This window comes from Branchiostoma lanceolatum, chromosome 9, assembly GCF_035083965.1.
Source record: "Branchiostoma lanceolatum isolate klBraLanc5 chromosome 9, klBraLanc5.hap2, whole genome shotgun sequence".
Classification (NCBI taxonomy): domain Eukaryota; kingdom Metazoa; phylum Chordata; class Leptocardii; order Amphioxiformes; family Branchiostomatidae; genus Branchiostoma; species Branchiostoma lanceolatum.
The window spans coordinates 21,245,227-21,270,716 of NC_089730.1; the positions used below are offsets into that span (position 1 = coordinate 21,245,227).

Consider the following 25,490-nt stretch of genomic DNA (forward strand, 5'->3'; position numbering starts at 1 on the left):
CAGTTTGGATAAATCTTGATAGATGGCGTGCTTTATCCCGTCATTCATAGCGCCAAATTGAATTTCAAAATGGCGGCATCCTAGTCGTTTTTTCTCTCGATGTATTTTTTCAAGCGAAATTGACGATTTTTACCCGCATACATTAAATGTTTGCCTCTATTCGAACCTAAAGGATGACACAGTCCGTCCGGAAAGAGCGTGCCTGGAATGGTAGGTGTTGTTTGACCTTCTAGACGGGTTATTTCCCATCGCGAACGATGTCGTCAACAAGATGGCGGTCCCGCGCTCTTTGTCACCTTAGAACGTCAACAATGCGCGCCGCGCGGCGGCAGTGATGTGAGTCATCCCAGTGATTCACGGCTTCCACCGAGCGTACATGTTTTCTTTACTGTTGATCGCAGCTTAGCTGCAGGAGTAGATTCTCAATTATACGAAAAAACCGCAACTATAACGTCTATGTATATTTTTGAGTGATCGTCACCGTGCGGCGTAAGTTTTGATCTGGTTGCTGTTGTCTCAGATTAATCTAAGCCTGCAAAATTATGTCTGAGCTGTTTGAATGACCACAGAGTCCGTAGATTTTGTTGCCCTATCAAATTATCATGCAGCCGTGGGGTCTCAAGCCTGAATATTATTTGCCGTGCCCTGTATAATTTTTGCGTGTGCACAAATGGCACAGCTAATAATTGCTATGTAATATAGTACGTGTATAACAATAGGTCGGTTGGTATATAGAAATTCTAGATATCTACCTGTCTACCTAGTCCCTTGACCTCCAGGTCCTTGACAAGGTAGAAATGAAGGTGGACATCTGTCTTCAGTCTCATTAGAAGACTCTCTCCTTCATGTCCCACTAACCTACAGAGCTTGTAACATCACAAAGGGCAAATAACCAGGAAATCCTAAGAAGACGAATTATTTTGGGCACACGTTGCTTGAAGTTGAACTTGCCATTATAAAAACATCTTGTTTACGACATCTTGTAAGCTGCATCACCTTCACAGATAAAGTCAAATTGTTCTTAGTTAATCCCTGTTTTTATGATAGGCTTTTATTTTCAGGCTTAAAGGTATCTCACTCAAGTTACTGTATTAAACAGAATAATAAACAGAATATTTCACATCTGTGCACCGACGATGTATCATGTATGTTTGCCCTATCTCCTACAGGACCAGGACTTCTTGTTGTAACTAAAAGATAGATAAGTAGTGTCAAAACATGGCGTCCAACATCCGCGCCCGTCGTGTCGGCGAGCCGTCTCTCGTGCAGCGTGGGCCGTCACCGGAGAGATACGGCGGTTCTCTAACGGGTACAGTCTTTGTTTCACTTTCATTTTCAAGAATTCACAGTACAGTCACCTGTCAAGTTTAATATATGCCACTTGAGTTATATTATGTTAATTAGGTCACACAGAGTACTCTGAGAAGCTCCTTCTACTTCCTTGATTGTGAACTGGCAATAACTACACGTAATAAGTTGATAAGATCCTTAGTTTGGATAAGCTGTATGATGACATTCGTGACTCAGTTCTGAACCCTCTCTCTGTTCTTGACTTCTTTTCAAACATTTCTCTTGAGTGCCTACTATTAGTAGTAAAGTACTAGTACTGGGAAGAAAGAACATGATGTAAAATAATAGATAATGACAAAGTTGTAATTCTTCTTGGTTTGTCTTTGTTGACAAATATTTAATCAAGCTGCAGACACTTTGGTATAATGACATGTATGTTCTGTAGTGATTCTATTCTTTATTAGCCACCAATTTGATTGTTGAACATTTTGTTGTATTCCAGCCATGAGTTCAGCATGGAAACAGCTGGGTCAGGCCAAGTCTGTGGTGAGTTCACAAACTTGTTTATTTGTTTGTTTATTTATTTTGAATGCCATGCGTATCTATCTGCATCATGCAATAAGTCAGTGACCAATTTTAACTTGAAAAAAAAATTGTTCAAATTGCAGAAAAACTATCAACAACATGCAATTTGGCAAGCTATAGCAAATAGAATACACTCAGGCTTGGAATTTAATGAGAAGTTTATTGCAAGTTCATACCCGTGGGCTAATTGCAAATACATGGGAAAACATAGGGAAAAACATACATGCGTCAGTAAACTGTGTCTGACTTTGTTGTAACAATAGGCTACTGGTACTAAATACAATTGTTGGCTATATCTAAACTGTCTAAACTAATGGATCACATATTATAGAGAATAGAAGTTGAAGTATTACATCATGGATCACATGTATTTTGAGCCTATAATTTTTCTTAAATGATAGTTTGATCGTCTAAATTACTCTTTTAATTCAAGATAAGAAAATTTTCTTCCAGCTGAGGAGGGCAGAAAACAGGATCGAAGACGCCGAGAATTTCAAGATGGACGCCAGCCGCAACGGAACGGACGACAATGCGGGGAGGTACATGTTACCAGGTGGGGTCAGTCTGTCGTCACGGCGATACGACAGGGAGCCTAGCGACAGGAGTGTGCTGATGGACCACATCCCGTCATACCAGATTACCAGTACAGGGTACCCCGAGGTAAGGAGGACTTCATGGCACAATCAGTGATCTCCCCAGCTTAGTCTGAGCATAGGGGCCCCCCACGCTGTGATCTGTTGTAATTTGTATCAGCCAGTGTAGGGGTGTTTCTTTCTGGAATTATGAAGGGTCACAAGGTTCTTACCTTGTGACCCTTCATAAATCTTACGTACCCGATGACCCATTTGTGTGCGTGCTGTGAAAAAAATTCTGGTGGGAGCCCTGACATTGTGTAAGAAAATAACTTTCTTTCTCCTTTAATTTGTTGTCAATGTCTGGCAACAGTTTTAGACCACACTGATATATTACCTTCACTTGAAAGTTCATCTGTGTTGGTAGAAGTCATTCTGAATGGAGTTTAAACTGTAAACGCCAACACAATAAATTGGAGTTACCCAAATTTTTGACTGATCAGCTACAGTCTTTATCAAGGAATGAGCACAGACTCAGTGTTGTTTTGTTTCTTATTTTTCCCTTCCAGAGCACGACAGACTACAGGAGTAGAGACAGATACCCACGGGACAGACCTGAAGTCGCCGCTGCACCCCGGAAAGTCAGCAGGATGGGTGAGTATACGTTCAGAACTCTTATTTTCTGCCTGCTAAAGTAGCCGTTCGGCACCAAATTTGTAATTGGTCAATAGAGTATTAGTTAACTTGACACATTTAAGCAATATGACTTATTTTAATTTGTCTGTCTGTCTCCACCCAGATGGGAAGTACACAGACCACCTGTACCAACCACCATCCAGAACAAGCTACACAGCCCCCGGGTTGACCTCTGACCTGACCCGACCTTCACGGGAGTACCGATCTCGCAGCCCGGTTGGAATATCAGATCCCATCAGAGATCGATCGAAGCGCGTGGAATTCCGTGATCCTCTCGAATCTTACCGGTCGGCGGTTGATCCGAAATCCTCCCATCACGACAGTTCCGAGGATGTCCTCGCGGGAAATAGCGGGTACGGAAGTGCATACGGAACAACAAACACGGTAGACCTGTTCGCCCCGACCTACACGGTTACCGACCTTTCCAGGAGTACGAGAGACGACCGTGCTGACTCGAGCATCGTCGATTCGAGCACGAACGTGAAGGTTCTAAACGACACGTCAGCTCGGGTTGGTGCTGATCACGGCGCAGGTTTGTTAGACAACGAAACAACGTCGCCTTCAAGAGCGAATCACTCTGGCGCTCTGTTCTCCTCTGCGCGAGACAGAATACGTGCCGACGACAGATTCAACTCGGACTCCGGTACCGCCGCAGAACGAAGAACGACATCAGACAGGTTTCCTACGGACTACAGCCGGGGGATTTCTAACGTCACGAATCTCCTGAACGACAGACCTGATATCGGGAGCCCAGTCGCGCAGAGCACGCAGAAGAGTCCGTCGGCAGACAAACCTCCGGAACTTTACCGTCCCGACGAGATGTCGGCTGAGGCGCTGACGAGGACCAAGAGTCCGGTGCGGAAGTTTGAGGTGGTGCAGAGGAAGAAGAAGGAGCTGGGAGGCTCAGGTATGTGCAGTACCTTCAGTAACCACACATTACCTGTTTTAGTGGAGAGCCACACTTCAATCAAAGGACTAGTACATGTAGTAGTACAAGTTTATGCGGTCAGTACAGTACACAAATCCCTCTGCACCAGAGTTGGAAATACTGGGAGCATACTGTATGTTTTGTGCACACAAAATTGGAGCTCTTACTAAGAGTCTTAGCCAAATATTTTTACAGTGGTTGTTGTGTTTATTTATGTAGGTCTCAGACTCTGTGTGCGTAAAGGTACTAAGTCTTGTAATATACAGCATATTCTTGACATTGATGTGTTAGAAGAAAAAAATAAAACCTTAAATTTCTTGTATGTTGTGTACCCAATATTTGTCTGTGCACCTACATTTTAAGGTTAGGTGCACCAATGGTGTACCTTATGTATTCCCATAAATGATTGTCGAGCCCTGCAAACCCTTACGTACTAAAAACTGCTATACATGTATGTTCCTTACATCATCATCATCATCATCCGTTGACCTCTACAGCAGAGGACGGAGCGAGCCCTTGTACAACCGAGACTATGTGACACTCTAGGGAGTCTACTGTAGATGGTCTTGATGGTTGGATGTACATGTAGTTTCCAACTAATGTTTTGAGCCCTGCGTTCCTTACAGATGGGCTGGAGAAGTTGAAGGAGAGAATCAGGAAACAGAGGAAAGAAGCCGGTGCAGCGGAGGATGCAGGGTCTGTCCCCACCAGGAGAGGTCGCTCCACGGAGCACGATGACCTGTCATCCCGGCGGCTACACTCAGCAGAGGAGCCGGTAGCATCCAGGGGCGAGGAGCCCTACAGGTCAGAGGTCAGGTCAGAGGTCACCCCCAGGATCAGGAAGATCAAGTCTGCCCCGCCCCCTCCTGAGTACAAAGGTCGGTCACATGACTTCTATTTTTAGAAACCTTTGAATTTTTTCCTGTGTTTTTGGCATTGCTTGGGGGTGGATCATGTTTAAAACATAGGCAAGAAAGACATGTCATATTTTAGCACTATATATGTATAAATCTATGTATTATATTTTGTGTGCGATTATGTATGTCATGTATTCTCTCACAATCTAATGGATGAATTGCCTAGCTTTATAATTTTCTTGAAAGTAGCTAGATAGAGTTGTAATTGGTTGATGTCACTGATAAAACAGCAGCATTATTCTGATGACATTTACAGTTAACAATGATAACAAATCAATCCAGTGTTTCAGAAAAATATGTAAGTATTTGAAGCGCCATGTTATATTTGCTACCTTGTCCCCCAACGACCCGGAAATGATTGTGAGGCACAGGATAACAGTCACTCATGCAACTAGATCGATATTAAAAATATTGAGTTGTTGTCTGTTTCCCAGGGTTCAGTACAGCGGCCACCAAGTACAGGACCCAGGACGGCAAGGTCGTCACGGAAACCGAGCTGGCAGAGCAGCAGGGCAAAGGTCACACTGGGGGCAAAGGTCAGGGCAGCAGGGAGGCAGCAGCTCCGCCGAAAAGGAAGGAAAAAACAAAGGGTAAAAAACTGGGACTTCATTCAGCTTTTAGCCCGTTCATTAATAAGTATAGCTGAACTGTCAAACATGTTTATAATATAAGGTCTTTGAAAAAAAAATGGTCACAGTAGCTAGACAGGTGGCTAGTGTAGACAGGATTCTTGAAAATAAGGGACCACCTAATTAGTCCTAAAAGTTCTTCCACAGTTAGGACTGGTGAATATCATATATTCCATTTGTGCACACTTACACTAGTTTGTTAGAGATGACATTTATGTTGTGGACCGATGTTGAGGTCATTGGAAGCAGATACAGGGAGCTAAGACAGAGATTGTGGAGCTACATGGTTTATTCCCTGACCCCCAGGATTCCAACACATAGAATGACAGCATGGGTCTTTCTGAGAATGAGGCTCTATCTTGGACTAATACGCTTTCATGAAGGGGGGTTACAGTACTGAATAATGGTCTTAGTGGGTTCATAACAAATTCATATATAGTAGTTTTTCAATCTTAATGCCTACAACATGTAGCTGGTGTGCAGTACAATGTTAGTGTCGACTCAAGAATAATTGAGCATACATGTAGAAGTGGTTATTAATAAATGTTTTGAAAGTCCTTTGAAAACATTGGCCTAGCTATTTCTGACCTAATTTTAAGACTCCTGTTCTTGTCCCTGTGCAGCCAAGACCAGACCAGCGCCCCGCCCTGCTTCTGCGCCGGCGACCAAGTCCCCCAAACCACAGAGGAAGGTCGGAGCGCCACAGGCAGCCAAAACCAGCAGGCCTTCTAAGAAAGGTACAGTTTTGTGCTTCTGATATCACTCTTCAACTTTTCATTTTCTTCCTTTACTTGTGATTGACTTTTTTACCTGTTCACTTTTGCTGTCTTCATATACAAGAAAAAACCATCAGACCTTGAAAGAAATGTAACAGGCACTGCTTCCAGTGTTACTCTAGAAGTAGTCATTTTCGCTTTCTGGAAACCCAAAACACCAGGCCTTGCAAGAAAGGTACAGGCACTATGTTGCCACTCTTGAACTTTTCACTTTCCTGTCTTTACTCGTGATTCTTTTGTCAGCCGTTCACTTTTGTTGTCCACGAGAACTTGTCTTCTAAAACCAGGAACAAATTCAAAACATTATTTTTACCTGACTGAAAGGCACATAAATGACTGGTGCAGAAGGTTTTGAATGTTACCTCCACTAGTGCAGAAAAAGTATTTCGAGCCCTGTCTTAAATTAATTTTGTCCCATCTTTCCTTCCTTTAAATTTTGATTGATTTCTTATCCGTTTAATTTTGTACAGGAATCATATTTTCTTTCTCTTGTGTCTGTATTATTTTCTTAGTTAATTATTGTTGTGTTTTCATAAACAAGAATCAGGTTTCTTTTCTCCTCTGTGTGTATCTCTGCCCCAGACACCCCCCTCCCCGAGGTGTGCCCCGTCCCCCCATCCCACGGCCTCCTGTCCTGGTCATCACTACTCTGGAGCCTCGCCACTTACTTTGACTTTTCCTCTCTACACTGTACGGCACTCTGTCTATTTTTCTTGCCTCTTGACTTTTCTCTGTTCACTGTTGATTGCTTTATCTAATTGTCCCTTCTATATTTCTCAGTGAATCATTTTCTTCAGTTTTCTGATGCCTTGGCTCTTTCTTTCTGACTTCCATTTTCTTCACTGTATGTAACTTTGTCTACTCCCCACCACTGTATATCTTGAAATGTTTGCAGTGGTTTCTTTTTTCCACTTTTTTTGCAGTGATCTCACCACCACAAATTCACAGTGAATATGCATTTTTGATGTATAGCAGAATTGTTTCAACCACAAATTTAGTTCAGAACGTGCATGTAGCAAAAACCTACTTTCCCTTCCACTTTAACTTGGATATTAAGTCCCCAAGAAACAAAATGAATACAGTACCCTGCTTTTGTTCACAAAGAATATATTTGGCATGTGTAGACAAAGATTTCAGTAACTTGACTGCCCTTTTTGTTTTGTAGGTATAATTAATTTTTTGGTGACACCTCAGGGGTGATGCCTAATGGTCTAGTATTGTGTGCAGTCTGCAAAAATTCTAGACATTGTACAGGAATGTGTCCACAGGAATTTTTAGTCCATAGAAATGTTTGTTGGTTTTGTTTCTGTAGGCATCATCACGACGTCAGCATGGCGCGAGGGCCAGAAGGCCGCCCTGAAGGTGCTGGGTCCGCCCCCTAAGCTACCAAAACGGTCGTACTCACCTCCCACCAAGGACACTCAGATGTCAACAACCTCTGAGTCCAGCTCCGTCCCGGAAAGGAAGGCGGGAGGGGGGAGTAAGGAGGAGAAGGAAGATAAAACCATTGCTAGTGGTAAGCTGCAGTACTAGCAAAAACTGATAGAGGGCAGTAGTGATATGGTTAGCTCTGTGCTGTGCCAGGCAGGAAGTCAGGAGAGGGGAGTAAGGAAGAGAAGGAAGATAAAACTATTGCTAGCGGCAAGCTGCAGTTCTAGTGTGAACTGTTAGAGGGCAGTTAAGTGATAAGGTTAGTTCTATGTTGGGAGAATTCAGGAGATGAGAAAGAGCAAAATTAAAGCATTGCAAGTAATGAGCTGCAGTTCTAAGCTAAGCTGCCAGGGGTGTATTCTATCACGGAGAGATATAGAAATCGTGTGAGATGCACTTTTCATCCCAACTGATATGGGGCTGAAGTCGTAAACAGGTTGAAAAAAATTAATTCCTACATTTTATTTTTCCAGACAAAGACATGTCATCAGATGATGACCTATCCCAGCATCCTCTGGAGGACCTATCCCAGCATCCCCCAGCAGCGATGGATGATGGGAAGGCTCCCAACACGGAGGTCCTGTCCAAGGAAGCCCGAGGGGTGTTCGACGACCTACAACTAGACAAGTCTGGTAAGGGTGGTGAGATGATTAAATACAGTCTAAACCTGTCTATAAAGACCGACTAGAAAAATAGTCACAATAGACAGGTGGCTATTATAAACAGGATTCCTAGTGCTTGGGTGAATGGGAAAAAGTGGGCATAAATTGAAAACATGATCTTTATGAAGAGGTGGTCACTGGTGCAGGTTTGACTGTATATCAGGTGGTCTTCATGCAGAGTAGGCTATTAGCTAGCAGAGAGCTACATGTAGCTATGCTAAGAAAAGAAAGAAATTAGACACCCTCCTTTTGCAGGGGACACCCGATTTCTCTGGTGATTACAAACATTGTGTTCCCCCCACATAATGCCACTTGTTGTTTCCTCATGCCAGACACTAGGACAGCATGAAAATTGATTGACATGCAAGGCTTCTTGACAATTTTTTATCCATATAGCGTATTAAGGAACTCAATGCCTGTTTTTTGTTTCCAGATGATGATGACTCAAGCACCCTGAAGTCAGAGCAGCCCGCGGCACAGGACAAACCTGCAGCTCAGAACAAACCCAGCAAGGCTGCGAAGAGGAAGGCACCCAAGGCCTCTCCTGGTAACACTGAATGCTTACTGTGCTGTGCAATATATTACTATTAATATAACACATCGGCACCATATACATGTAGTATACTATACACCGTGACCAATACTTGTAACAGAACAGAAAGGCATAAAATGCTTCTCCCGTTAGAACCTTTCTCTTTCTCTCCTCTCCCTTTTCCTTTTCAGTAATGAGTAGATTTTGCAACTTCTATCAAAATTTGGGAAGATGTGAAGAAAACTACAAAAAAGAAACTGTTTCATTTTTCTTAGTACAAGTAAAACACAATTTACATTAGTAAGCATTGACCCTTTGCATTTAGTGATTTTGTTCGTATTTTAAACCTATGAATGATATACATTTTTACTAAGTTACTGAGGTATGCATGGAGGATCTTTCAGTCTCTCTTAATAGGCTTTATCTCATATGTATGATTTCCGTCCCCCAGTGAAAGAATCTGAGCTTCCCGCGACAAAGCTGCGCCACTACGACCACAGCGAGGTCCGCCGCTACATGAACAAGAAGCGGAACGAGCGACAACGGAAACTCAAGGAGCAGCGAGACGCGCAGAAGAAAGCCGAGGAGGAGAAACAGAAGATGCTGGATGACCTGGATAAGAAGAGGAGGGAGGGATGGAGGGAGCACGCGAGGGAGGAGAGGAGAGGAAAGCTGAAGGGCAGCACGTTTGTGAAACCCCCCGGGAGAGAAATGGACCTGCCCAAGCGGCATCCATTCCACGAGGACAGGAGACATGTAAGTTTTGCTTTGAAGAAAAGTTTTCAGAGCTTAGAAATGAACCAAGCTGAAGACTTAGTATAAGAATTCTACAAAGAATATATTCAGATTACATGGATCTGCCCAAAAGGCACCCATTCCACGAGGACAAGAGACACATACGTTTTACTGTGAAGGAAACTTGCAGAACCTAAAGATGATCCAATCTTAAGATCTAGACTTAGTATAGGATTTCTGCAAATAAGGTATTCACAATGGAAGTCTTGGCGGTCATGGATGTTTTCAGCAGGCTTATGGCTGCCTTTGAGATCCCTTTTCTCAGATGGCCTCCATTGTAGATTTCATTGTAGGTTTCTTCACTTAAAGATTATCCACTCCCTTTCCTATATGACCATTACGCTCTCACCCTTCCCAATGTCGCCCCCCTACCGTCCCCATGACCTTCACATTGATTCTCACCCTTCCCAATGTCGCCCCCCTCCCCAGATGTTACGACCCACGGCTAGCGAGGAGTCTGATAAAGAGAACGCAGGGCGCCGCGCGGAGCGACCCTGGAGCGCCTCCAGTGCTTCTGTGTCCAGCGAGGACAGGACACCTGTCGTCACTCCTGACTCTGAAAGGTGAAGGAACGAAACCATTCAACATCAAATTTTCTGCAGCATGTTTCATCTTTAGCACACACGTGGTAGAGCTGCACACTAGGATATCATTTCCTGTTTTCATGATATAACGGACGGTTATAAGTATGGCCATACATAATCTTATTTTGTTAGTTCTGAGATGACAATGATAGGACGGCTGTGGTAAAGAATTAAACAGTTTTCCACATTGCTTACTGAGTCAGTCTCTTATTAACCTCCTTCCTGCTGCCTTACCCTGCTACCAATACAGCTTTGGTGCCAATTTAAGGATACTTCAGCAGGGAGAAGGTTGATCTTTTAGCACTTCTTATTTAGGATAGAATGATTCTTAAACATTTCGTTGCTGCTATGACTTGAAGTCACACCAATTTAATTGAAATATGACCAATTCCTTGGAACAACCTTTGAATTCACCCATGACATATTTGCATTTCCAGGTTGCCAGACCAGACAGCTGCTGTCTTGTCAAGAACATCGGCACCCACTGCAACCTCTGTTACCACGACAACCATTCCCCCGGCAACCACCGGCCCCTCCATTTCCATCAAGGGAATCCCCTCCGGCAGGGAGGCCGTCGCCCAGCCGGATCGACCAATCAGCTTCCACGATGCGTACATCGAGCAGCTCCACGGGAAGCAGCCGGAGGTGTCGGCCCGGTCGGGCGTGGCGTCACTAGGCAACGGTGGTTACGATGTGGGGGGTTCCCACTCGCGGCCGTACAGCTCAACTTACTCGAGATACCCCATTGGTGAGGAATTTAAATGAAGTGAACCAGACTAGAATAGCCCCATCCACCTCGAATAAAACGTAAACCAGAAAGCAGAATTGCAAAAATTTGACCAAAATACAGCCTACCGTCTTACTAGTTGCAGAACTGGACAGCCAGTATACTGATACTGTATAGATGATTTCCTGATTGTTTCATATTGTACACACTTACATGTAGAAGAGCTGGCTAATTTTTTTCATAGTAATGCCTTTACGTTCAACATAGTTAACATAGCGCTAGCATTACTTTGCAACATTTGGGTGGTTTTGTGATTGATTTTAGTAACAGGCCTTATTTGTGTAATTATAATATAACGATTTAGCAAAAAACAAATTCTTATTCTTATAACCCCTAGGCTATAGGCATAGCTATATACATGTAGGCATAGCTATCTAGTGTGGATGACTGTAACACTCTTGTCAACTATAGTTCCTCTCTACAACACCTTTTTTGTGATAAAATGTTACAGCATATATAACCTAGACTTAAGCTCTTGCTGTACACCTTGTTCGTCCAGGCGGCTACCGCAGTTCGACAGGCAGGAGTAAGGCTTGCAGATTGCGGCGCTGCAGGCCACGGCCGAGTCGCTGCAGGACATTTAATGTCTTTGTAATTTCAGTGTAGGGCGTCCAAAAGACGCATGGACGCATAGCTAGCTAAGACCTTGTTTTGTACACACCTTGTTCCTTCAGGCGGCTACCGCAGTTCGACCGGCAGGAGTAAAGCTGAGCGCATCGCTGCGCTGCAGGCCACCGCCGAGTCGCTACAGGACAGGATAGAGACAGAGGCGCGGAGGATCGTGGAGGGGCTGGAGGGCAAAGAAGGTCAGTGGTCACTTTTTTCATTCATTCAATTATTCACTCATTCATTCATGGCTTGAGGGCAAGGATGGTCATTGTTACTTTTCTCCATTCGTTTATTCATTCGTTTAATGAAGGACATTTCATTCACTCCTTCATTCATTCAATGACATTTCATTAGTTCACTCATTCATGTGATAACTTTCTTCCTTTCGTTAAGGTCCTCTATCTTACTACCTTGTAATTGTGCTTGTTTAATTTGTTCTTGAAGATCTTGAAGAAATTACATGTATTTACTTACTAATGGATGGGACCATTCTAAAGATTCATTAATGAATAAACTGTTACACTTGATTGGTCAGTGTAACCTGAATCAGGCTATTGTAAAGACAGCTGAAAGGTTTTGTGATATTTTCTTAGCTAAGCTTTAAGCCATGTTTAAAGCTGATCATCTAAAAACTGACATTTTGCACATTTTGTAGCATCGCCTCCCGGTGCAGGGCGGTGGGCCTACAGCAGGGCGGACACGTCGCCACGACAACCGACAGGTGTTCTCCCAGGTACCTCCAACAGAGACTACACCGCCTTCAAAGGGGACCTACCTGGTAACTGTTTACTTGTGTACCAAAGCTTTGTGAATATGAGTGATCTAGGACAACTGATACTTTTTACATATTTCTGAAAGTCAACTTGTATGAGTCTATGACATTTGGTGTAACGCACCAGTTTTGTAGTTTTTAGGCATGTGGTTGGTTAGTCATGTATCTAATTCTAAAATTACAAATTGTACAAACCTGTGCAGGACAGGTGTAGTTGTCTCTGCATCCCTCGTCGTCAGGCAGACTGATGACTGTAGGTGTAAGTGAGCCTGACCACCCCCGTAGCCTCCATTTGGTAGCTTCCAAAGTTGAAAGGTCACCCTCTAGTCTCCCACAATTCCTTGCGGTCCACACTGCGCATGCGCACCAGTCTACTTAGCAGAAATCCCTGGCCGAAGTCGCATCGGGAGGGACCTCACAGGAACAAGTAGATTCCGCCTCTCTCAGGGTGGGAGTCTGCCTGACGACGAGGGATGCAGAGACAACTACACCTGTCCTGCACAGGTTTGTACAATTTGTAATTGTCTTCTGCATCCTCTCGATCGTCAGTCAGACTGATGACTGTAGGTGACTTAGCAGCCTGAGGCCAGGACACTCTGACCAAAACTGCAAGTTCTCACTGGCTTCCTGTAAAACTTCTCAAAAGTCGACGATGACGACCAGTTAGCTGTCCTCATAATGTCACTGGCTGAGACACCTCTCCGTGCTGCTGCAGATACTGACGCACTCCTCGTTGAATGGCCTGTGAACTTGGCCGTATCAATACCCGCTTCTTGCAGCACTAACTTCAACCATCTTGCAACCGTTGACGACGTAACGGCCTGGTGCGGCTCCACCATGGCTCTAAACAAAAAACTGTCGCACAAACGGAAAGTCCTTGTCCTAGCAATGTACTTCTTCAAATAATGAACAGGGCATAACTTCTTGTCCTGAGGAAAACTCGGTAAGACCACCTCATGTGTGGCCTTACCTGGACGAGAGGATTTAGACAATCTACAAACAACGAAACAAACTCCTCCTGGAATCTTCTTCTTTGTCCTGACCTCCAATAAAGAAATAGTCTGTTCTCTTCCCGCCGAAACTAAAGCTATCAACATAGTAAGTTTCAAAGTCAAAAGTTTAAGTGACAAAGACTCCGCTGGTGACCAGCGGCGTAAAAGTTTAAGAACTTTACTCACGTCCCAGGTGAACGAATACTTCGGAAGTGCTGGACGCAACTCGAATACTCCCTTCAAGAAGCGCTTCACCAGAGGATGCTGTCCTAGCGGCTGGCCCTCTACCGGGAGATGCGTAGTAGAGATGGCGGACCTGTACACGTTTAAGGTCCTGTACTGTAGACCCTTCTCATAAAGGGACAGCAGGAAATCCAGAACTTCCCTCAGAGGCGCTGAAACGGGATCAAAGTGCCCTCTAGCACACCAGCCACACCACTTGTTCCAGGCCGCAGCATACTGTCTCTGTGTTCCCGACCTCCATGAGGCCAAGAGTATGTTGCTAACTCCTGACGAAAGACCATACATGCCGTGTTGTCTCCGCAAACAGGCCAAGCGGCTAGTAGCAGCTTCTTCCCCTCTGGATGAGGTCTGTGTGACTCTGGCTGTGTGAGTAGATGTTCGTGGCGGGGTAGTAGAACTGGTTCTCCTACCAACATCTCTAGCAGGACTGGATACCAAATCGCTGTATCCCAGACTGGAGCGATCAACAACACTTGAGCTCTGTCCTGCTGCACCTTCCGTAGTGTGCGAGCTATCAGAATGAAGGGCGGGAAGGCATAAGCCATCCCCCACTCGTTCCACTTCAAGGTGAAGGCGTCGGTCCCGATTGCCTCCGGCTCTGGGTGCCAGGACACAAACTGTGGTAGCTGGTGGTTGGTTCGGGACGCGAACAGATCCACCCCCTTCGAGAGTAGTGGAAAAGTCGCTTGAAGACTTAGGAACGTATGCCGATCCAGAGTCCATTCTGTGGCCACAGAGAAATGCCGGGAGCTGAAGTCTGCCCGCACGTTGTCTCTCCCTGGGATGTGTTCTGCTGAAATGGACAGATTCCTGTCCGTACACCACTCCCACAGGTCCAAGGTTACGCTCAGCAGTTCTAGCGACCTCGTGCCTCCTAGGTGGTTGAGATAAGCCACCACTGTTGAGTTGTCGGAGCGAACTCTGATGTGCCCGCTCTGTAACTCCCTGCAGAAACCTCTGACTGCGAGGGAGGCAGCTTGCAGCTCCAACACGTTGATGTGTGCTGTTCTCTCCTCTGCTGACCAGCGGCCTCCCGTGTGGACGCCGTTGCAGAATCCGCCCCATCCGATCTTGGATGCATCTGTCTCCACGACCATGTCTGCTGTGGGCAAAAGGATTGGGCGACTGTTGTGGTTGGATAGCTGATCCCTCCACCATCTTAGGTCTGCTCGAGCTGCCTCTGTCAGCGGCACTAGAAACTCCCAGTTCCCTCTCGTCACTCTGAGAACTGTGATGAGCAGACGCTGAAGACTTCTGAAGTGCAGTGGTGCGTGCCAGACTGCCCCTGTCGTGGCTTGCATCTTCCCTATCAAGCTCGCCAACTCTCTTGCTGTGATGAGACTGTCCGTGGAAAGTGTAGCAACTGCTAGCTGCTGCAACTCCTGCACCTTGCCGTCGGGTAGAAAGGCTATCATCCGCAGAGAGTCTATTCCTGAACCCAGAAAAGTAATGCGCTGTGTTGGCTCCAAGATCGACTTCTCTCTGTTTGGGACGAAGCCCAGGCTGGAAAGTAACTGTAGGACTGCCATCAGCGCCTCTCGACAGCCCTCTCTCGTACGTCCGAAGACCAGCACATCGTCTAGGTAGACAATCAACCTGTAGCCTTGTCTTCTCAGCAGGGCGATGGGCACCTTCAGTACCTTGGTAAAGACCCTTGGTGCGGTTGCGGCGCCGAACGGGACGCACTGGAACTGGTAAAATCGCCCCTGCCACTGGAACGTCAAGAACCTGCGACTGTTCACATCTACCGGTATGGTAAAGTAGGCATCCTTGAGATCCACCTTTCCCATGAAGTCGCCTGGCTGTAGGAGATGCTTCAGCACACCTAAACCCTCCATCTTGAACCGCCGAACTTGCAGATATCTGTTGAGAGGTTTGAGGTTGATCACGGGTCTTAGACCCCCCGTCTTCTTGGGTACTGTAAACAAAGTCGAGACAAACTGCGTGCTGTGATAAGGCACTTCCCTTATCGCTCCCTTGGAAAGTAACACTTCTACTTCTTCGTTGAGGACCTCCACTTGTTGGGGACCTCTTGCTCGACAAGATGGAAGTCGGCGTTGAATCGGCGGCGTTGTCGCAAACTCCAACTTGTACCCTCTGACGCACTGTAGAACCCACGGATCCGAGGTGAGCTGCTGCCACTTCTGAAGGAAGTGAACTAGTCTGCCTCCGTGCAGCATCTGAGAGGTGCCGGGTACACGTTGAAGGTCGGTCGAACACCGAGCCGCTTCTCTTGTCAAGGATGAGACTGCTACTTGCCCTGCTTCCCTCCTTCCCCCTGCTTCTGAAAAGACTGGGAAGGGCCTCTGTTGTAGTACTGTCGAGTACGGCCACCTCGACTGTAGTTTGGCTTCGGCAAGTAGTTGTAGCGGTTGCTTCTGTAGCCTCCGCCTGAAGGTCTGTAGCCTCCGCCTGAAGGTCTGTAGCCGCCGCCGCGACGACCTCCACGTCCTGAGCTGGAAGACTTGTTCTTCTCCGTCTGCGTCAGCATCCCGGACAGGACCTTACTCTCTGACGACAGGTCCTTCGCCTTCGTCCCCAGGTCCGGCGAGAAGAGGAAGTTGGGATCTTCTGACGGCGTCTTGAAGAGCTCCCGGAACGTCTTCTGGGAAGACTCAGCAATAAAAGAACGACGTGTAAATGCCAGCTGGGTATGGACCGAGCCTAACAGACGAAGGGCTGTCCCTGCACAGTCATTCATGTCTAGCTGCAACTCTTCAAACGACTCACTACTGCATCTCTTAATCAACTGCCATAGGTTGATCAGCGGCGTAGCAACTTGCATCAAATTAGAATGGATCGACTTGAGCGACTTATCGTGCATAACGATCAGCTCACCCTGTTTCTTGTCGTTGTCGATCACCGCCCTGGAAACGTTGTCGTTGAAAGACGGCGTCACCATCGTAGGTGGCACGTTGTCCGGCAAGTCGTACTTCTTCTGCCACGCTTCTAAGTCGGCGCCCCGACACTGTCTGTCGTGCTTGAAGTACGCCTCCGTCTCCTCCAAGACGATGCCGTCGGCGACCCAGCGATGTCTCTCCACCGTGTCCGTCGGGTCGAACGGCTTCCACACAGTCTCCCCGTCTTCGGAACCGCCGCTGACGCTCTCTTCCTCCGTCTCGTCACGGCACGGGGACCGCTGTCGACCTCGGTCGCATCGCCGCCGCTTCTCCGGGACGTCCGCCTCCGGAGACGAAGTGTGGCGCTTCCTGGATGTCGACTGGTCGAACTGAGACATCACCATCTCCTGAAAGGTGTCCAGCTTATCTGAAAGCAAAAAGAAACCCTGCTCTAGAGCAGAAATACGTACGTCACCGCTGGGCGTCACCGGAACTGGTGAGCGCTGTACGTTGTTGTTCTTCTCGCTCTCGCTGACTTCTCCCTCTTGTTGAGAGCCATCGGCGCCATCGGCGCCTCCGCCTCGCTTGTTGCCATCCTTCCGCCGAGTGTCCCTCTTCTCGGGGTCGGAAGACACCTCGCCTTCTTCTCGAAGTGCTGCACTGGGACCTCGGCGCCTGTCCGCCCCGGGAGGGGTGGGAACGGCGCTCAGCACTGGCATCGAAGGCGTTGAACTGTCATGGCGCCCATCCCGGCGCACATGGCGTCTCTTCGGGCTTGTCTCTTCTTGCCCGCGGCCGTCCCCGCCGCTGAGCCGCCGCTCTGCACTTCTACGTCCGCCCTTGGGACGTCGACTGGCCGTTGAAGTCTTCGAGGAACCTCGTTCGCGGGGCTTAACGCGCTCCTTGTCGCGGGGTGGTCAGGCTCACTTACACCTACAGTCATCAGTCTGACTGACGATCGAGAGGATGCAGAAGACAACTATGCGTCTGGCAAGCTTCGAGGGCTGGTCAGTCAGACGAGCCGCTGGCAGCTAGTGGACCAACATTTACCCACATCACACTGGCCCGTTCAAGCCAGCAGGGTAGTAAACTTTCCCAATTGACACTTTCATTTGCTCCAGTCCATCGGGCCAATGGACTTGTCCTACCCTTACTGGTGTGTTTAGTTAGGACACAAATGAATGTGTATCTCTGTTATGATTTATCTGACCCTTACCTCTTCCCTCATGACCCCAAGAAAAGCAGCCTGTGTGCCGATTTGATCTTCTCGTGAATAAACAAAGGTACAAACAAACAAACTTCATGTATGGAAAGAGCAGGCCAATCAATTTCAACTGTCCCCCCAGGCATCAGCAGTATTACCCAGCATGCCGCTGACTCCGAGCGGACCAGACGACAGGATTTGGCGGCGACGAAGATCCAGGCGGCGTACCGCGGGCACCACGTGCGGCAGGGCCTGGATTGGAGACTGCCGTCAGGGCGCACACTCGGGGGAGCCAGGGGAAACCTCGGGGTAAGGACTTACAAGGAAATCTTTATTGACACAACAAAAGTACAGCGACTTCCGTAAGGTCTTCTACAACTAAACATGCAAACAACAACCATGAGATACAAAATAATTAACCTTAGTACAAATACTTCAACATGTCGAGTTTAAACTATCACTTACACTACTACTTCTAAGATCTAAACATTCTTTGATATATTTACCTCTTTGTACACAGTAAGGGTTGTCTCCTTCTAGAATGTATTTGAATTTATCTACAGAATGGAATGTATCAAATTCTGTTGAGCAAGTGAAAAGAAGGTTGAACAGCTTTGAGCGCTTATCATGATATTGTGGACAATCTAGGATAAAGTGTCGTTCATCTTCAATCTCATTTGGACGTAGCTTTTAGTACTTACAGACATATCTTATGGATTCATTAAAGACTTTGTGCACAGAAAAGACATGACAAAAAGAAACGACATGTCACAAGTCATGAACTCTCATTATTCTGCTGTGCACCTAAGACCGTTAAAAAAACTGTTCATTGAGACCCTTCAAAGAATGAACACCTGGATATTTGAGGTGTGCGTACATGATCGTACATGTACACTAGGGAAAACTCCACTTACACTGCATTGCAGATATACAGTTTTTTTTCAGTCTTAGGGTACCCGGTGGAATTATGAAAGTTAACATTACTGCGCATGTATCAAAAGGCCATTCAACAAGAAAATGCATGGGCTAAAGCGTGGACAATTTCCTTAATACGATTTACGAATTATTTCTCCACATTTGCTTGATCAATTGACATAGAATGGCCCATGCCTACATGTACATTGTTTTTCTTTTAAAAAAAGGCAAAGTTTGTTATTTCAGGTATAAGGTTAAAGTACATGTTTCCCCCTCAGCTGTCAGCAGTAGAGGAGGAAACCAGAAGTAACACCTCCAGTCTGAGCGAGGGGCGGCTTAGCGGGGGGTCCCTGTCGGAGGGAACTCTCACGGACTCCACACTAGACAGCACAAGGCAGGACCAGCCTCCTGGGAAGAAGGTAGGGATAGCCTCATCACACGGCATCTTAGTCTGGCATTCTCATGTTACATTTTCTTTTATTGAATTATAAGGTCAGTATGTTTTCATAATTATAGCAATAATAATTATTGTTCCATCCTTGAGCAGTTTCATCAGGTGGGTAAGTCATTGAATGATAAGACTATTGGTGCATAACAATATGTTTTATTCAACCAATTGAAAGTTCCAGTGACCGTCCGTCACCTTCCTCAGGGCAATTTGGGACTGCATCTGTAAGCATCAACACCTACACCTACATTTAGTATAGCTGTAATGTAATCTGAAACAGTCAGAATTGCCCTGGAGAATGTGACAATTGGTCACCGAAAATTTTGCGTGAATATAAGACTTGGTTGTGTGCAAAAAGTTGTTTTATTCAGCAATTGGCCATAGTGGCTTTATCAACTTACCAGTCATTTAGTCTATTACATTTTTGTTCCTTGAGCTCATCAGTGCAAACTTTGAATACACCAAGAATTTCTGAAGAAAATTGCCAGTGCTGATATGCTATTCTAGCAACAATCTTACATTGTATTTCCTCAGATTGCAGACACATTAAGTAAGCCCGAGTTTTGTGCTTCAACCAAGAAAGGTAGGCGCTGTGTAACATACCTCTAGAAGTAGAATACATGTACACATGTAAATTTCATAGTGCCAGTTTTAGATGTTCTGAGTTGCTGGCATCTTCTTACAAGTTTACTTAGCATGTCAGTTCTTTCTCTGATAATGTCATAGCAGAAAAGCTTGATATCTTTCAGTTGATATCAACAAATACTCAATGTTTAATGCTTGAGTATTCTCGATTTTCGTCCATTAGTAGAGTAAACTGATATGAATTAGAGCACCTTTCCCGCCTTTTCCCAGACGACTACCACTACAAGCCTGTGGAGCCGTGGAAGCCTCGCGAGGAGACAGTGAGGAGGAAGTACCCATGGGAGGAGCCGAGGGGGGACAGCCTCAGTGTCATCAACATCTACACACGCCAGTATGAGGAGGCAAGAAAAGGTATAACCTGACACCCCTATTGTGGAAGTGGGCTGGTTCAATATACAGTCAAACCTGCCTAGGCGACCACCTTTTCAACGCGACCACCTGGCCATGGCGACCGCTTTTACTCGGTCCCGAAAATTTTCCCCATAGGCACAAGCATTAAGCTGCCTGCCCAAGGCGACCACCCGTCCAACGCGACCGCGACCGCCACAAATTGGGACCGCACAGAGCACAGTCCCTGCCCATGGCGGCCGCCTAATTTTCAAGCGTGTGGTGACATCGGATCATTTTGCTGTCGGATTTCACGGAAATGTTTTCAAGACTTTGAAGGACAAAAATAAGGACAAAAATATATGGAATAGCAATGTTATAGCATCGATTCCTCCATGAAGTGTTTTAATAAAACGTTCCCCCTATAAACATTGTAAAGACAAATGTTTGTGATGTCGTTGTGCCTATCGTAATCTTATAGTTTACCGCAAACTCAGTTCGGTTTAAACTCAATTTTCAGAACGAATACGTAGTGCATGGCGTCAAAAAGTCAGATTTCACAGAAATTACTATCTATTTCTTGTATTTTCAACAAAAATGTGTCTGTGTCTTACTAAACACCGCCGAAAAATGACTTCGCGGCTGGCAAAACATCGGGCGAGAAATGTTGTTCCTCGGTCCCGACGCCATCTTGGATTTGGGGCGGCCCGGATTTGGCGTACCACTGACCTTTCTAAAACACGATGCTTTTGTGTATGAACATTTACGAATACTCTTAGACTAGTTATTTATGAAAATTAATATTCTTATTTTCTTTTTATTTCCATGAATCTCACAAACCTTTATTGGACGCTGTGCGTTCTGCTGCACTGACTAATACCTTTCGATGCGGTCGCACAGAGCTTGGCGGCGCGGCGCGACAAAATCACCGTTCCGTTTTCATCTTTAGTTGTCAGATCGAAAACTTTTTGCCCCTTTTATCCAGCGGTCAGCGCCCCAAAAAAGGCTGGGGCCAGCAGGTGTTTTCTAGGGATTTGTCTTTAACTTCGATGATGTGCGTTTGTGTGTGTATTATTCAATGTAACGTGTGAATGCGGGAGGGCGCTGCGAGGCATCGATTTGTAGCCATTGCTTTGTAGTCAAAATTATGACGAAAATTTGTTCACGATGTAGCGGTATACAATTATTACAATGATAACGGAAAATGTAATTTTTGTAGGATCTTTCTGTCAATGAGAATTGAACCTGGCGGGGGTCGCGCTGTCTAAATTCACATAATTTTCCATCCATTTACATTCTGTATTTGAAAACCTCGACCTGGAAACAGGTGAGTGGAATCCTCTTCATGGCGACCACCTGTCCATCGCGACCGTTTTTACTCGGTCCGCCGGGTGGTCGCCTTGGGCAGGTTTGACTGTATTGACATTGCTGATATTGAGTGAATCATGAGTGAATCAAGCCTTTGTGTTTTACTTGGTTCCCATTTGATTGTCAGATTGAAACTGTAAAAGGGAAAAAGGCACTACCATCAGAAAATAAGCACATTGTAAGCCCCCAAAAAGCCTGACTCAAAGAGCCTGCTAAGAAGGCTAACAATGTCCTTGGCTACGCTTTTTTTTTTTCTAGCTAGGGACAGACAAGGCTGACAGTGTAGACTAAGTGTTATACCGTTATATGTGTTTCACAGTAAGACACGCCCAGTCCGACCGTCCGAAGTCCCGGACCCCCTCCCCCCGAGGCGCCGACCCCTACAGAAACCCCTCCCCACAACCAGATGAATACGAGGAAGACTTTACCAGCTCAACGACCTCACGACCCCAACATGGCAGCAGGGGGTCGGGTTACAGGGATGACATCACAGGGAACCAACATGGCAGCAGGGGGTCCGGTTACATGGACGACAGACTCCACCCTACCAATGGGGCAAAAAGTCATAGTTACGGATCAGATAGAGGTCATGGGTCGTTGCCAAGGGAACCGGTTGGTAGCAGCCTCCACTCTAAGCCAATCGGGAGAGAGGGTGCAGGAAGGTCGAGCCACTACTCAAGGTCGGCTCAAGACAAGGACGAAGACACCTTAAACTCCTCCTTAACTCTTAGGTGGGTGGAAAAAGTTTATGTCTGTTTCTAAATTATAATCAAGAAGCCCCTTCATGGTTCCTCAATCTGAGAATTCCATTTCCAATGTACAGAGATTTCTGAAGGAAAATGTTTAGAAAAGATTGAATGTTGAATTTCAAGTAATGGCAAAAAGTGTTGTATTCGTATTGTCATTTTAACATCCTGTGATCTTGTCTTTTTCGTATCACCACAGTTCTGAGGACGAGACCCCCTCCCGACAGAGACAACCCCTCCACAGCCAGTCTTCCAGGAGCCACTCAGACCCCCCTCAGATCTCAGACCCCCCTCGAACCTCCCCCTACACCATAGATCTCCGCTCACGCTCTCCAATAGATGGCACACGAAGGAAGACCCCCTCCCCCACTGACAGCAGTGTGCATAGGAAAACCCCCTCCCCCATTGAGGGGGGTACCCGGAGGGGGGTGTACTCTCCAACAGAGGGGGGTTACAGAAGAACCCCCTCCCCTGTAGAGGGAAGGAGGGACTACCGCACAAGTAGATACGACAGGGACGTACCAAGGTCGTCCTTTCGGGTAGGTCGTGGTGTTTGAAATTGTTTTGATTTGTGAATTGCATGGGCTGTTAAGATGTGCACATTTTCAACAGTTTTGTGTTAAGTTTCCAACATATCATTCATTCAGGTAGTCAGTTTTTACTCAATGCAAATATGAGTGATCTCATCTTTCAAAATCTATTTGAATTTGATATTGTTAACAGCAAAACTAACCTGGCAACTTCTGTCCTTTACAGCTTAGAGTTAGTGCCACAAAACCCTGTTCTTGAATCCCTGCCAATGGAAACTTGATATTGTTAACAGCAAAACTAACCTTGCAACTACTGTCCTTTCCAGCCCCTGCCCACCTCAGAGTCCTACACTGTGGGGTCGCGCTACTCCCCCGCCTCCCTGGGAAACCGCATGGCGGCCGAGCTGAACTACCTGGAGTCTGTGGAGGAGTCGGTACGGCAGCTGGGGGACGTGGAGCGCACGCGGGGCGTCGGCATGGCGCAACAGGAGTCCGTATCGCTGGCGCAGATTCTCAAGGTAATGTCTGCACTGTGTCACCGTTTTCTCAAGGAAATTCGTGTCCATAGAACGTTGTCTTTTTTCAAACAAGGAAGATATAGCAGTCTGCCAGAATTTCACCCACAATTAGGGCTTACATGTACTTGGTGATTTGCAGGATAATGTCAAGTAAAGTCATGTCCATGGCACCTTTTCTTCATGTGAAACAACTTTTTATGTGCACTACCGAAAATGTAATACAAACATTTTGGTGATCTGAGGACAACTGACTGGTTCAACTTTGCACTGTTGCTAGGTACATGTAGAACCAGTCAGTGTCGCCTTGAGGAAGGTACATGTACATGTATATGTAACTGACTGTCACCAAAATAAAAAGATTCTTGGTACACAAAGAAGTGTTTTATTCACACTGACGTTTCAGTGACCGTCTGTCACCTTCCTCAGAACTTGACACCAAAACACCAGCAAAGATCAACACTTGAGGATATAAAGAACTTTATCATCTAGTTACCAACCCACAGCTGATGAAACTATTCACCGATTGTCCCCCCCCCCCCCAGGCCCGTCAGCAGCAGCACGAGCGTGAGATGGCGGAACTGACCATGAAGGCTCGACAGGAGGCGGTGGAGGCCAGCCGGCAACTCGAGGACGCCCGCCGGAAAGCCGCCAGTACCGCAGCCGAGGCCGCCCAGGCCATCGCGCACGTCCGGAACGAGGCGTCGTCAACGATTAACGAGTCAGCGAGGAAACTCATGGAGACTCAAGCAGAAGCGACGAGGGCAACGGCAGAGGCTGCCAAACAACTGGCAGAGGTGAGACTGTGGTTCCCGGGTTTGCAAAGATAGTTTTTATTTTCAGTGCTGTTCTGTTAGGGCTTGTAAAGATGCTCGTAGGTTAGATTTAAGGAAGGTATATGTTCGTCAACAATAAGAGAGTCGGCCCGCAAACTCATAGAGACGCAAGCGGAAGCTACAAGGGCAGCGGCAGAGGCTGCCAAACAACTGGCTGAGGTGAGACTTGGGTCCTTGGGCTTCTGTTTGCAAAGGCTTTTGTAAAGACATTGGCAGGTTGAAAGCCTATTCTAGGAGTACACCCGTTGGGTTTGGTTTGTTGGTTGAAAACTGTGACAGCACTTTTTTTGAGAATTCACTTGAAGGACAAAAGACCTCGACAATACACTGTTCAGCACCAAGGACAAGGAAAATACATAGGAAATTCATCTAATGTTGGTGAATAAAAAATACAGTGGAATCTGTTTCAAGGTTATTTTTTCAAAGATCCATCTGAATTCAGTAGATTTTTATTACATACCTTACATGTAGAATTCTCATTGTACAACATCATGCTTTATTTCAGTAACATTTTAGAAAATTCAACTTTCAACTGTGATTTTTTATATCTGTCCCTAGGCGAAGACTGCTTCTCTGGACCAGACCTCAGCGCTGCAGGCTCACGACGCAGGCAGGCTGGCCACGGAGACAGCAACGGCCGCAGCAACGGCAGCTGTCACGGCAGCCATGGAACAGCAGAACAGACAGCAGGAACAGCTGATGAAAACCCTGCAGCAGGGCAGCCAGGCTTACAGGTGGATAACAGTTATAATACATGATTGTGTAGATACTTGGTATGGAACAGCAATAGAGACAGCAGCTGTCACAGCAGCCATGGAACAGCAGAACAGGCAGCAGGAACAGCTGATGAAAACCCTGCAGCAGGGCAGCCAGGCTTATAGGTGAGGATCAATTATAATGCATGTGTAGATACTTGGTTTGGAACAGCAGTAGAGACAGCAGCTATGAGCACAGGCTGCACAGCCATGAAACAGCAGTTACGTAGCTTCTGAAAAATTTGCAGTTGGGCAACCAGGCTTACAGGTGGGTCACAGTTTTAATAGATGATTGGTATGAAACAACAATAGAGACAGCTGCTGTCACTGCAGCCATGGAGCAGCAGAACAGGCAGCAGGAACAGCTGATGAAAACCCTGCAGCAGGGCAGCCAGGCTTACAGGTGGGTAACAATTATAATACATGTGTAGATGCTTGGTTTGGAACAGCAGTAGAGATAGCAGCTATAAGCACAGGCTGCACAGCCATGAAACAGCAGTATAGCTGCTGAAAAATTAGCAGTTGGGCAGCCAGGCTTACAGGTGGGTAACAATTATAGTA

General features: G+C 46.2%; 3 protein-coding genes across 3 annotated transcripts; 2 read left to right on the top strand and 1 right to left on the bottom strand.

Moving 5' to 3' along the window:
- The first annotated feature begins 57 nt into the window (after positions 1–57).
- Positions 58–12,397, top strand: LOC136442722 (centrosome-associated protein 350-like). The gene is made up of 17 exons (XM_066439665.1): positions 58–210; positions 1,170–1,309; positions 1,793–1,836; positions 2,329–2,535; positions 3,017–3,101; positions 3,247–4,050; positions 4,698–4,949; positions 5,423–5,578; positions 6,241–6,354; positions 7,706–7,909; positions 8,298–8,456; positions 8,920–9,033; positions 9,470–9,774; positions 10,243–10,376; positions 10,835–11,145; positions 11,859–11,990; positions 12,387–12,397. Exons 2-17 carry the CDS (start codon positions 1,219–1,221, stop codon positions 12,395–12,397), a joined length of 3,123 nt encoding a protein of 1,040 aa, XP_066295762.1. The 5' UTR covers positions 58–210; positions 1,170–1,218.
- A 3,794-nt stretch (positions 12,398–16,191) lies between these two features.
- Positions 16,192–17,545, bottom strand: LOC136441679 (uncharacterized). Its single transcript, XM_066438115.1, has 2 exons — positions 16,639–17,545; positions 16,192–16,405 (listed from the first exon to the last, which is right to left on the bottom strand). Exons 1-2 carry the CDS (start codon positions 17,357–17,359, stop codon positions 16,305–16,307), a joined length of 822 nt encoding a protein of 273 aa, XP_066294212.1. The 5' UTR covers positions 17,360–17,545; the 3' UTR covers positions 16,192–16,304.
- A 1,477-nt stretch (positions 17,546–19,022) lies between these two features.
- LOC136442723 (centrosome-associated protein 350-like) lies at positions 19,023–25,059 on the top strand. Its single transcript, XM_066439666.1, has 8 exons — positions 19,023–19,178; positions 19,742–19,790; positions 20,063–20,203; positions 21,867–22,278; positions 22,493–22,832; positions 23,150–23,341; positions 23,884–24,135; positions 24,733–25,059. The coding sequence occupies exons 1-8, from the start codon at positions 19,023–19,025 to the stop codon at positions 25,057–25,059; spliced, it is 1,869 nt and encodes a 622-aa protein (XP_066295763.1).
- Positions 25,060–25,490: the final 431 nt, after the last annotated feature.